Below are 14,632 nucleotides of genomic sequence, written 5' to 3'. Positions count from 1 at the left end.
ATCTGTATCAGCTGCAGTACTAGTATCGCCAATACATCCTACATCATCATTTTTTTTGGATGAAGAGTACTATAGCTATTGCGAATATGCAAAGAACAACAACATGTTTAGTACAGTGATTAAATCTTAACAGTTTATTCATTGTTGTACTGATATATTCAATACACATGCTTTTATTTTCGTCAGCGTTAACCGTAGTCATGTATACATATTAAACCGTTTGCACTGCATTTACAGAAATAAGTTAAAAAGAGTATACATGGTTTAACGTATGTTAATACACTTTTTTAAGTTACCGATAATTTATGGTTACATAAAAGTAAAATTATCTAAAGATCCGAATGTGTTTTATGCAAATAAACTAAACTAAATGGAAACACACACACACTCATCCGAAGTTACTTAAATTAATTAAGTAAAGTCACATGCACATATTGTGTTTTACAAAATACATTTCCTTTATTTATAAACATATCCCATCTAAAAAGATCAATATACAATGGCAGTACTTTCACATAGCGAACAGCAGGCAGGTACACTTGTTATTAAGCAGGGGCTCGTTGAAGATAATTCTAATGTCTTACCACTTACAGTATTTATGTTTTGTTTGTATTATCAGTAAACTTCATAAGTTTTCGTATTATTCAAATCAACACCGGAAACATTTCAAATGATTTGCCTGTATTGTTTGAATGTGAAGTCACATGGCGATGTTTGGTTTTACTTCAGGTTGCTGGGAAACAACAGATTCGGCAATATTCCTCGGGCAGCGTTTAGAGGCTTGACACAACTAAAATTACTGTGAGTTTAACTAGACGCATGATTTGTATTTAAATACATACCGCTCAGCTGGCCATGTACATCTGTGGAAGTCTAATGTATGCTTCAACGAATGATGAACCTTTATTGATTGTTGTTCCTTTGTTATATGATTGCTTTCTGGTAAGAATGACATCATGCTATGTTGCTACATATCATATTTGAATAAAGATACCTGTTAGTCTTTCCCATATAAATGCATACAAATGCATTTTAAACAATGCATAGCTTATTTAAAATAACTTGATTAAGTGTTTCTTATTAGTATAGGCATCGCTTTAGTTAATGTTGTTTTTGTTTAAGGGCGTTATGGTCAAACGGTATCGAATCCATGGACGCCGGTGTATTTGAAGGACTGCCAAACCTGACCATACTGTAAGCGTGTTTAGACTGGAAATTAAGTACAAGTGACTTATAACAAGTTTATTGAACAAGGTATTCAGAAGGCAAAAAGCCTAAGTTGACATAGTAAGCATTCAGTGTTTGCAAAAATAGTTAATGATATAAAAAAGCAATAATATATTTCATTAAAACAATACATTAATGAATAATTTAAAACTAGTTTCTTATATTAACAGCTATCGATGGCATATATGCAATAAGATATATGCGATATTTTCAGATTCTCATGCAGCTTATATATTGCAACCATATAAGAAATATATTAGTACGTACATATGTTAGGTCTTCATGCGAAATAATATAGTAATCCTGTGTATTAACCACCATAATCAACTTTCGTTAATATGTAATAGTACATGTTGAGAGTTATATGACAATAATACAATTACTTTCGTACATTAAGTTTTCTTACAGTAAGCTGTATTACAATTCATGTCAATAATAGCTCATGCATGTACTACTATCATTATCATTAGGCTCTGGTCAAATTACAAGCTGTAATAAAACTGATAATATAACACGGTGTCGGTAAATAAACAAACACACAACATGGTCTAAACGTCATGTAATACGCCATCAAAAATAAATAAATACAAATACATCAGTTCTGAGTCTAATAGTTGAATCCAATTTAATGTATGTAATAATACAACCATATTGTCGTAGAAGTATTTAGGAACAGGCACGAACCTATAGGAATGTCTTTACTGAAAATGTGATTGATACACAATTGATAAAAACAACAACAATAAAAATTGTTTAAATTAAAAGCGACCTTTCTACACGTACATATGTCAACTTGGAACACATGTATTTATATCCCTTACTAAAATGAGTTGAATATGTTACAGCATCGTTTGTGTAGCAACGTTTTATTTTCAGTTGTTACTAATTAAATAAACATGTAAATGTAAGGTCGGTGTCGGTAATAATATGGTATATACTGAGATAATAATTCTGGAAACATTCTATACTCTTAGACAAATTGAAATTCATCTTCTAATATATTACATACATTGCACATTGTTTCGCTTATAGGAACGGGAGACGGTTTCGTCCATCTCCCACTTTCTAAATACAATATATGTGAAGATCATCTTAATTTAGAAAAACATATACGATTTTTTAAATTGTGCACATATCTGAATAAGGTTGACATTTTAAAGTGGTGATGTGTTTGAGTTGCACAATCTCTAATTCCAATTTTTAATAAAATTGGCATTTGATCTTTGTCTAAGATTTCTGATAAACGCCTTATAATTTCCGAGATATTGAAAGAGCCATTACGCGTAAAACCCTAAGTTACAAAGCAAGTTATTGCAAACATTAACCAGCATTAAATAAAATGTTTAAGTACATTTGTTGTCTGATGTTCTTATCAATGTAATCCACTATTTAACAATGCTAATATATCTGGCAGAATGATAATTAAGACGACAAAGTTTGCCTCATACAAAGTCATCCGTAGAGGATTTATTTACAAAATAGTATATGAGCACGCCCAGCGGACATACCATTAACACATACCAAACTTCACAGCCATAATTCAAAATTGGAGTTATAAGTCTATAAAAGAGATTTAATTTGTGGCTCACATAAATATCAGTTAATATACAGTTATTTATTTTTAAAATGGCTTTTAATGACTGTCCTGAAAGCGTAGTATGTGCTTCCGGAAAGAAACATCCAGAAGTAAAAACGAGTCCGATATCAATCAGTTTACCGCTATATTAAAATGTTTAGAAATTGTTCGCCAACCATTTCTGAAAAACATAATTTTAGTTATATCAGTATTAAAAATATGTTGTGAAGCAAATTTAATCCTCTTTATAATTCTTCTGCCGTGCTGCCGAAAACAATCATATCATAAGCAAAAAGAAACATTTTAAAATCAATTACGTCAATACCTTATATCTTTAGTATAAAACGCTGACTCATTTAAATACATGGAAAATAAAATGAAAACAAACATGCACCCTGCCTCACTCCAAGCAAGCATGCTTTCACTTTACTTACAGGATTTGAATTTGGACTTTATTGCGGTATGCTTCGGTATGCGTCGACCTTATTGTATCCACTATATGACCTCGAATACCTAATTGTATCAATTTATACCATATATTATCCCGGAAAACATAGTTCATGTAATTCAAAAATAGCATCCACTGTTCTCCTGAATCCCGCCTGTTCCTCTATATACACACACTAATAGTTTGTTCAAACAGACAATATATTATTAAATTTTTGGGTAAATATTTTAAGAGAGTGCTTAACAATGTAATACCTCGCTAATTATTGACTTTGTTAGCACTGCCTTTCCTGTGTAAAGGAATCACGAGACCATCAGACCATGGTGTTGGAAAATACCGTAACGTAAATATTTTATTAAATATTTTATTTTATACACAAATGTATATCATGTGCAGAACTCTAATTTCTATTAGCATTTTGCCATGAATTAATTTGATAACGTAGGCAGATGACAACACTTTTATGTAACTTTCCTTAGTTTCACCATTCCTAACATATATGTGTGTCTGAATCTGATCAACTTTGACACATTTATTACTATATCAGGCAGGTTAAAGACAATGAAAAGTCTACCAAACAATGATCAGATAAAATATTTGGATCATGCACTCACAATTGACTTCTATATATACAAATACAAATACGGTTTAGATAATCAACAACGCTAGATCCAGAGATACCAGCATGTGTACATGCATATGTACTAGGCATATCTTTATCTAGTCGACCATTAAGAATAGGCAAACCGGTGTTTTTACACAAATCAAGAATAATTAAACCTGTATTGTTTAGCCGCCCTTCATCTTGCGAGTAGCACGGTATACATACGTCAGGGATGTAGTCGTCCGGTATTTTTTTTTTATATTATTAGTATTTTCATTTTTAACAAAATCGGGCAGATTCGAAGTATGAGAGTTCAAGTCACCAAACTCAATTATCACTTTCTCGTTGTTGGATTGAATATCAATAATACATTGTTCCCATTTCAGTATCAAGTACAATATCGTGACAATTAAAATATACTTATAAGTTCATTTGTATTAAGTGTATTCACTCAACGGGTAAAAATTCCCTGAATATTTAATTACGCACACCGCAGATTGGCCTTAACAACCGCGTCCTAGTTTTTTACATCGCATGACACTGGGTGTATGTCCAGCTATATGTATTATTTTATATGAAATGATAATTGTGTTATTGTCTATTTTGTTCAGACATAACAAATAGAACTGATAACAATATTGTATAAAACATTTATTAAAGCTCATTTAAATATGTTTACCAGCGGTTCAGAATACCAATTTCCATAAAGATAGGAAAGATAAGATATATTTTCGGAATTCGTTTTCTACTTGCACATGCAGTGTGAACACAAATATATTAAAAGTCTGATACGTTTTATACACTTGCATAGATTGTGTTTGTTTCTGCATTAGATCTCATCGCTTTTGAACGTATGATCAACATGTCATGAAACTTGACGGACATACTTTCAATTGAGAATTGCGAACTATTTACATGCATTCAATATTTCGTCGCTATGAGTGTGAAACGTCGAATAATAAGTTGAACGAAATCCGTGTATACGGGCTGTTTTGGCATTTTTGTTCTTTTTAAACCTTTCTGTCATTCTGAATGAATAGTATGGTACCGTAATGTGAAAATTTTGTGTTTAAATCTTATTTATTTCGCAGAAATTTGATTATCTCCGGATAATATCTTGAATATCCTATAAATCCATACATCGACTTATTATTGATTTGGCTTGGTTTTGCGGAACGCGGTTATGTGAAAGGTAAATGCTATTGACCTTGTTTACATTGTAATGAAAGTAAATATAACTATTTACGTTTGTTTCATTTATATGGTTGTGGTATGTAATAAGACGTTTTCCCTGTTTTATGCAGTAATTTTAGTATGTTATACATGCGAATCCGCTCCAAAGAGTGTTTTCGAAAGTTGAATTGTTTAGTTTCAAATGCGAAATTTTCTGGTTTTCCTATGTATATCTGACTATGTTTTGGTTGAATATGGCGATGAATTTTGTTTTTCTGTTCGGCAATATTGTGATTGATAACACATTTCTGATAATATTTTGTAGTGATAATAATAAATATATTAAGCAACTAATGTATAACGCTGAGAGAGCATGGCTTTAAACAAATGGAATAATTAGTAAACACAGTTTTAGGTCGAATTTATGAGGTAGAATTCGATGCAGCCATGTTTGCTTTTAATGCGATTTATTGTAAACGCATGTCAACTGGCACGCCTTAAGCCCTATTTCAGACAAGCCAACACATAGCAACATATCTTTTTACAATTATTTTTACAAGACGTAATAGTAATTGTCTTGAATACAAAATAAGCATCTGGCTCTTCGCCCCTCAGCGGAAAAAAAGGGTTAGGTTAAACAATAAATCAATAAATCAATAGATCAATACATCAATAAATCAATAAATCAATAAATCAATATATCATTAGATCAATAAATCAATAAATCAATAAGTCAATAAATCAATAAGTCAATAAAGCAATAAATAAATAAAGCAATACATCAAAAAAATTATAAATCAATAAAGCAATAAATATGTTGGAATGCATATTATCTTATATTAGCAACATACACTCTTATTCTTATGAAGTTAAGTTGTATACATGCTCAATTATTATTAAAAAATCAGAAAAAAGCATTTCTCATGATGGACCATAAAGAAATACGGCATGTTCAAGTTGGTTGTTCATTAATGTTGCACGAAGGAACTGGATAAACAAATAATAGGAAGTAGGTGGAATGTATATTATTTAACACACTTACATGTAAAATGATTTTACAGAAATTACAGTTTCGTCTATGGAGATATTTGTTTAGTTTAAAATTACAGTTTCGTATTCATTGTTAAAACTATTATTTTGATTTAAAAGTGAATAATATCCAATGTTATATAGTACAGAGTATTTCATGTTAAATATATGGATTATGTATATATATTATATATACATAAAGTTTCTTTATCGCGGCTGAAAAGGGAAAACGAATTGGTTAATTATTTCATACATATTTTTAGATTTACCAGTCTTGAAAACGAATTGCTATTTAAATTGCATTGGACAATAATGAATATACAAATATTTCACAATTTGGCTTAGAATGAAGGAACAATTAGGTCTTTATACCATGGTGATTACTTTTATTATTAAAATTATTGATACTTCTTTTCCTTCAATCTTTCCTTCATTCAATCTGTCAGTGTTGTGTGTTGCACATAAATCCATTTCACATTTTGTAAACTTAAAGAGAAATGAACCTAACGTTAAAATACATCACTTACCATTATAAAGTTTGGTATCTTGGTTAATGTTCGAGAGATAAAATGATAATGTGGATGCATCCGTATCATACACACATATGTTTAGTAAATATCTTAAAATGTGCATACATTCGTAGCATTTCGCTTTATTTCGTATATGACTGTCTGTCCGAACATTTCCATAAATGAGTTTAAAACTACAAAATTTTACGCAAAAGGGTTAAATTAAAGGCCTATGTGGTATAGAGATAGAGCGTTGATTTTGATCATAAGAGGTCCCTGGTTCGAATCCCGAAATCGAAACAGATTTGATTCAAATTCTATATTACAATGACATTGGACTTCTCAGATATAAAAGTGTTGTTGATAGATACATTATATGAATATTTGTTTCTTGTTAACACAAACAAATGTGGAAAGTCACTTTGTTTACGTTGTTTTACGTCATGAAAAACCCATTGCAAATTACACATTTTGGGTTACATATTTCATCCTGATTTGTGTTGGCAAACATATTGTTAACTTGGCTGTTGAAGAAATAATTTTTAGCATTACCTTTCTAAGTGTACATCGAGATCAAATTGGTATTATCTCAATCACAGAGCTAAATAAGTAATTAAGTAAACGAAATCGGCGCAATATAAATGCTTCAAGTTGGATAGTGTCGACATTCTTCACGAAATGGGATTATGTTGTTAATATACAGATTTACGAGATTTGAAAAAATGCAGAGGATTTTGTAGAACCTGATCAATAACAATAACAATAACAAGTTAAACCTTAGTTTTTAATTTAATTATTTAAAAAGGTATTGTTCTAACTTCATTTCAAAGTCCGGATATATGTCGAATACCTTTTTTAAAGGTAGTTCTTGTTTAAACTAAGCTTAATCTTTGTAATCATAAGTAGAGTTTGTGTGAATCCTGTATAAATTTTAAGAAAATGTAAATCATTGTCATTTTCTTCCTTGATGTTTTTTTGCAAAATCTTCCCATCGTAGACAATTAAAAGTAAATTTTATTGAAGAGTGCGTCTTTAACGGCCGTTCAATTAATCGAAAAAAAACGTTATAAACATAACATCTTTGTACATTTGCATTTTGTAAAACATTGACATATAACTAACATAATTCTCTAATTCTACGAAATTTTGACAATAAAACACAATACATTATGTATCAAAGCTCATTGTGATTTGTAAATGTATGGTTCAGAATAACCATTCTATGAAAATGGATAGATCTAATTCGACGACAAAACTTGTTTTTCGATATCTGTTGGAAAACGTTCTGATGGGGCATACATTCTTGATTGTATTGCAATTTTTAGACGATCTAGATTAATATTGAAAGCAGTTTGAAATACGCATTTAACTGCATGACTTTGATACAGTCCACCAGACTAATGCCTTCATAACGAGCACGATATATATCAACAGCGTGTGATGTCACGACATTGCACACACGTTATGAATGCAAAATATAACATCAACTTAAAAAATTCATAGGGTTTTGTTAGAATTTTCATGTTTCACGGATTCAATACAATTTTAAGAAGGATTTATTTACGGTAGATATATGAATATATAAAGACTTCAGCACCAACATTGGGCATATGTCAATTTTTATTGTAATACTATATAAGGTAAATGCATCGATACATAAAGTAAACTATTTATAATATTTGTTCTTATTAAGATAAAATACAAACTGTATTAGTCTTTAGTAGAATAACTTGCCACGTGAGTGTTTATTCTTCATGACAATATATTGGTGCACCGGCACATTAATGCTTTGAATATGACAACTGCTGGTGAATGCAGGGTTGGCAATAATTTTGAAGTAAATTTAAGCCGTTCTGTAACTTATTCTGCCGTGTTGTCTAAAATAATCATATCATAAGCATTAAGTAAAAGAAACATTGTAAACGCATTAACATCAACACTACTATTCCTTAAGTATAGCATTCTGATTCCAAGTCATTTAACTATATGTAAAATCAAAATGAAGATACACATTCACACTGTCTCACTTCAAGCATGCATCCGTAGCTATCACTTAACTCGTTACAGTGTTTGATTTTGGACTTTATTGCAATATACATCGACCGTATTATATCCAGTATAAGACATCGAATACCTCATTTTATCAATGTATAGCATTAAATTATTCCGGACAACATAGTCAATTGCCTTAAGTAGTAAATTCTATAAAAGTGCAATGCATAATTTAAAATGTGAGCTATAAGTCCATGGAATACACAAATATTATCCACTGTTCTCATGTGAAACCTAAACATCGCATGTGCCTCTATATATACACAGTAATTTTATGCCCAAACAGGCAATCTATTATTTAATACTCTCTGATTATATTTTATTATTATTATTTATTATTATTTTTATTATTATTATTTAATAGTTTATTTTATTAGTATTATTTAATAGTTTGGTAAATAGTTTGTCTATAGTGCCTAGCAATGTTATACCTCGATAATTATTGACTTTGTTAAAACTGCCCTTTTTGTGTAAAGAAATCACGAGGCCATCTTACTATTGTACTGGAAAATACCCTTACGTAAATATTTTATTAAAAATAACATAAAAATATGGTGTGAGTATACATGAGTATACTTTTTCCATGTATAAAATCTCTATTTAAATATAAATCAGAGCCTGCACTCTTGTTTGGGCTTTTTTCGGTTATAGCTTTGTTAATTTCCTGAATTGATATAGGTATATTTAATTATTCAAACACAATTTTTACTCATGCTGTTTATGTCTTTGTACTTAGCGTACAACGTCTTTATCAGGAGTAAAAATCAAGCTATCCGAGGTATAAATACTTTTGAAGTCATTTGCCAATTGTTGGTTTGTTTGTTGGTTCGTTTGCGTCAAACTTTAGCATTGGTCATAACTTTTGCAATATTGAAAATAGCACCATGATATGTGGCATGCATATGTATCTCATAGAGCTGCACATGTTTAGTGGTAAAAGATCAAGGTCAAGGTCAACCTTCAATGTCAAGTTTCAACTATATTGGGGAGACATAGTCGTTCACAAACACATCTTGTAAATATTGCATATAACACTTTTTTGTTTTTATTATTATCATATTGGGTTAAGCTTGCTTAATGCAATTTGTATATTCAGTTCGACTGTTAGTAAAAAAACGACCGATATTCATCTGTTTTATTCTTCCTAAATACATTTAAATGTCGATCTTTATTCTGAGCACTTAGAAGAAAACCATACATTGGGCATGAGCCAACACAATATGTATTGTGTCTTTTCAGTTTTCGTTTTAATAAAGGGGAAACAACTTCGTAAAAAAATATCACTAACTTTTGAAATGCACAAATTCTATATTATTTGCACAACTGCAACGACACGCACTTTAAGCATTTTGTCATGCATTCATTTGATCAATGGCATAAGCAGATTACAAAAATTCTATGTAATTACGCTTATTTTAACCATACCAAATATATATATATATATATATATATATATATATATATATATATATATATATATATATATATATATATATATATATATATATATATATATATATATGTGTGTCTTATCTAAATTACGTTGACACATGAATTTATATTATCAGAATTTTTAAAAGACCATAAAAAATCAACTAATTTATGATCAGATAAAATTGTTGGATCATGCACACAAATTGACATGTATTCTAAATTAAATACGGTATAGTTAACACATTATCAACAACGTTAGATCTAGAGATACCAACATATGTATATTTTCCAGGCACATCTTTATATATTCGATCATTAAGTATACGCAAACCGGTTTTGTTTACACAAATCAATATAAAGAAGGGAAACTCCAGCTGATGGAGCAGTATTGAATTCTGATTAAGAATAATTATTATTTATCCGACCTTCATCTTGCGAGTAGCGAGGGGTATTTACGTAAGGGTTATAGTCGTTTTGCTAAAAATCTAAATTACTATTTAAATAAAATCTGCCAAATCTGAAGTATGGGAGTTCAAGTCACAACACACAACTAAAATGAACTCTTTCTCGTTTAATGATTCAAAATCAATAACAAATAAGCATAATCTCTCAAATGTATGGCTTTTATTAATAGCTTGGCGAGAACTACCTTCTGGGACAATGCAACATACACAAATATACAAATCACCACATCAGTTAATTTATGATGCCCCAATTTCACAAATATAATATCATAATGTGATTTAAAAAAAATAATGCATCTTTTCTAACAAATGCATTCCTGATATAAACAATTATTCCACCTGAGAACCGCTTACTTGTGTACAAGTTTATTTTCGATTTAATTCAAAATTGTCAAACCCATGTAACTGATTTGCATGAAATCCGTTCATGCGGGATGTTTTGGAATTTTTGTTTTTCTTAAACATCTCCGCCGTTCTGATTGAAACATCATGGTATCGCGCAGTGACACGTTGTGTCTAAATCTTCTTTATTTCGCAGCGGTTACGGTTATCTCCGGATAATATATTGGATATCTTATAAATATCTACATCGACATATTATTGATGTTGCTGCGATTTGCGTAACGCGTTAATTTGAATAGTAAGTGTTATTGAAATTGTTTTAATCGTAATGAAAGTAAATATTATACATGCGAATCCACTCTAATGATTTTCAGAGAGTTTAATGCTTGCAAGACGACCTCAGTTTTCAGTAATGTAAATAGGAAATTCTATGGTTTCCCTTTGTATATCTGACTGTTTATTGGTTGAATAAGACGACCAAACTTATTGTTCTGTTCGGAAACGTTCTGATTACCTTACATTTGATTTTATATTGTATCATGGTGTTAATCATTGTATTTAGCGACGAAAGGATAACATTAAGAGTACAATGATGTAGACAATTTAACCATTCTGAGGTACGAGTTACATTTCATGACTTCGATACCGCCCATTATTACATTCAATGCTATTATAACTCATGCCAACTAGCAATGGTGTGTGTTACGCCTAAGCCCCATGTCACACAAGCAATAACTCTTACAAAAAGCAACACATATTTAAACAATAATTTGTATAATATGGACCCTTGCTTCTCAGCGGCAAAAAAGGAAATTGACAATTGATGAAAAAATAAAAAAAATAAATTAATCAAAAATCAATAAATCAAAACATAAATAAACCAATATATCAATAAATCAAGCAATTTATCAATAAATCAATTTATCAATAAATCAATTAATCAATTAATCAATAAAGCAATCAATAAATCAATAAATCAATAAAACAATATATCAATAAATCAATATGTCTTTATATCCTTATATCTTTAAATCAATCAAATATATTGGAATGCATAGTTTATTATTTTAACAACCACAATTTTATACATATGAAGTAAGGTTCATTTATTATTGATATTCAGAAAAGAAGCATTCCTCATTTTGCTACAATCAGAAATATGCCATATTCAAGTTCATTGTTTATTAGCTGCAAGAAGGAACTGGATAAACAAATGATTATAAGTATTAATAATGTTTATTCTTTAGCACACTTACATGTAAAATGATTCAAAAGGGATTGTAGTTTCGTCTATGAAAACATTATTTTAGTTGAAAATTCCAGTTTCTTATAATTTCGTAAAACAATTATTTTGATTTAAAAGTTAATGGCATCTGAAGTTTTTATAGTGCAGTGTATTACATGTAAAATAAATGTTTTTTATGTTTGGTATATGATATGCTATATATTAAGTTAACAAATGCTAGTTAGTTATATGGTATAAGGAACTTGTTGTGTTCAGACACGAATGGACAATTCTTTATACGTTTATTAATATATAAAATTTGGTAAATACGTGTTGAACTATTTATTTTTAAACATCATAACTAAATGCATAATTATTGCTACTGTTAGGTCGAAGAGTGTAGTAAATAAGAAGTCATTCCGGTAAGGAGAAAATGCAAGGTGCTTATTTGATTTGAATAAGTAATAAGGAACAATAGTATGAATAGCTAAATTTAGTTAAAATGTGATAGAAAAATATGTTGATATACAAATAAATTAGCATCAATATATATATGTTTGATAATGTCTTTACATGTTAAACAATGCCTATTATTTAAAAGCGCAAGTTCTTCATTCGGTTTGAAGAAATAATACTAAAATTTGTTATTATTTTGGGCCGAAATAAAGAGACTGGACTTTAAATAAATATCAGTGAGTAGTTATATTTAATAAATGACATATATGATATAATTTCAACTTGTTTAATGATTATCATATTTATGTGGTACAGTTTGGTACCTTGTTAGTTGTGTTTGAAGTTCTTATAAAAATGCTAGTAAAAATGTATTAGTATTCGCCAGAATCCTGAAAACGAATTGTCATTCAGTTGCAATGAACAATAATTAACATACAGGTATTCCATAGTTTTGCTTAAAATCAAGGAACAAATATGCGTTTATACCATGGTGTTTAAAACAAGGACTACCCGTTTTTATATTTTTTTCCGTTCGTATGTCCTTTCATCGGGACAGTTTTATCCAACAACGATATTTAATCCATATACGTCGGCGTATTTGAAGAAGTGCCGAACATAGAAGAACTGTAAACCGTTCTCAGACTTGAACTTTAGTATAGATGAACAATTGAATGTTTAATTTTATTGATTGTCTGTTATGATCAGACAGTACTACTAAGAGCTGGTTGCAATATTGCATTGAACATGATGTATTTAAGCCTATTTAAATATGTATACCAATGGATCAGAAAACATATTTTCATAAAGATGATTGACCTTTATCTTCTGGTAAGACATTTTTCGTTTTGCAACGATTGTTGTTTCCGCTCTGGATCACATGGACGTATGATCAAATTTTGATGAATCTGACCGGTACTAATTTAAATTCTAAACTGCGAACTGTCTACATTCATTCGAGATTTCGTGGCTATAACAGCGAGACTTCGTGTACTTATCGCCAAGAAATCCATGTAATACTATACGGGCTGTTATGGAATATGTGTTGATCATAAGCAGGTCAGCACTCATTTCATTCCCATTTTCTTTCGGTTTAGACATGGTTTTTTGGTTATTTCTGCCAGTTCTGAATGTACCTTTTCTGAACGGACTTGGAAACTCTTGTGTTAAAAGTGTGCAGTATTACTATAATCACCGGCTTAAATCTCAAATATTAAACAAATATCATAAATCTACTTATTCTTGATACATTGAGATTTCAAAACGCGGTCATTTGAATAGTAAATGTTATTGATAATGTTTTAATTGTAATTGCAATAAATATAACTATTTAAATGAATGGCTGGATGGCTGGATTGACAGACAGACAGACAGACAGACAGACAGACAGACAGACAGACAGACAGACAGACAGACAGACAGACAGACAGACAGACAGACAGACAGACAGACAGACAGACAGACAGACAGACAGACAGACAGACAGACAGACAGACAGACAGACAGACAGAGACAGACAGACACAGACAAACAAACACATACACAGACCGACAGACAGAAAAAACATACATACAGACACACACACACATACATACATACAAACAGAGACACATAGACACACAGACACACAGACACACAGACACGCAGACATACAGACATACAGACAAACATACAGACATACAGGCGGACGGACGGAAGGACGGACGGATTAAGGACGGACGGATTGACGCCAGGCAGGCACGCAGACAGACAAACATACAGACAAACAGAAAGACGGACAAACAGAAGGACGGGTTGACGCCAGTTAGGCACGCTAACAGACATCCTAACAAAAAATACATACAAAGTCATTGTTCATTTTATTCTGCTGCAAAAAAGAACTGGATAAACACATGATTATAATCATTTTGGAACATTGTTTAGCACACTTACATGTTAAATGATTTACAAGGGGTTGCAGTTTTGTCTATGTAAATATTTTTGATAGTTAGACAGGTCATTTTATATTTATGAAATAAGTATTTAAGTCAAATTATTTTGAAAGTTAACTGCAAATGTCATTTCTTTATATGGATTGAATATTGAATAAGGGATTG

At 30.5% G+C, this 14,632-nt stretch overlaps 1 protein-coding gene across 1 annotated transcript in view; it reads left to right on the top strand.

Moving 5' to 3' along the window:
• Positions 1-553: 553 nt before the first annotated feature.
• LOC127873647 (uncharacterized) overlaps positions 554-14,632 on the top strand; it is a 107,773-nt gene continuing 93,694 nt past the window's right edge. The window contains exon 1 of the mRNA XM_052417532.1: positions 554-729. Coding sequence (XP_052273492.1) covers positions 671-729 — 59 coding nt within the window. The 5' untranslated portion in view covers positions 554-670. The remainder of the gene's footprint in view (positions 730-14,632) is intronic.

Source organism: Dreissena polymorpha, chromosome 3 (genome assembly GCF_020536995.1).
Source record: "Dreissena polymorpha isolate Duluth1 chromosome 3, UMN_Dpol_1.0, whole genome shotgun sequence".
Taxonomy (NCBI): Eukaryota; Metazoa; Mollusca; class Bivalvia; order Myida; family Dreissenidae; genus Dreissena; species Dreissena polymorpha.
This window is presented reverse-complemented; position numbering and strand designations above follow the sequence as displayed.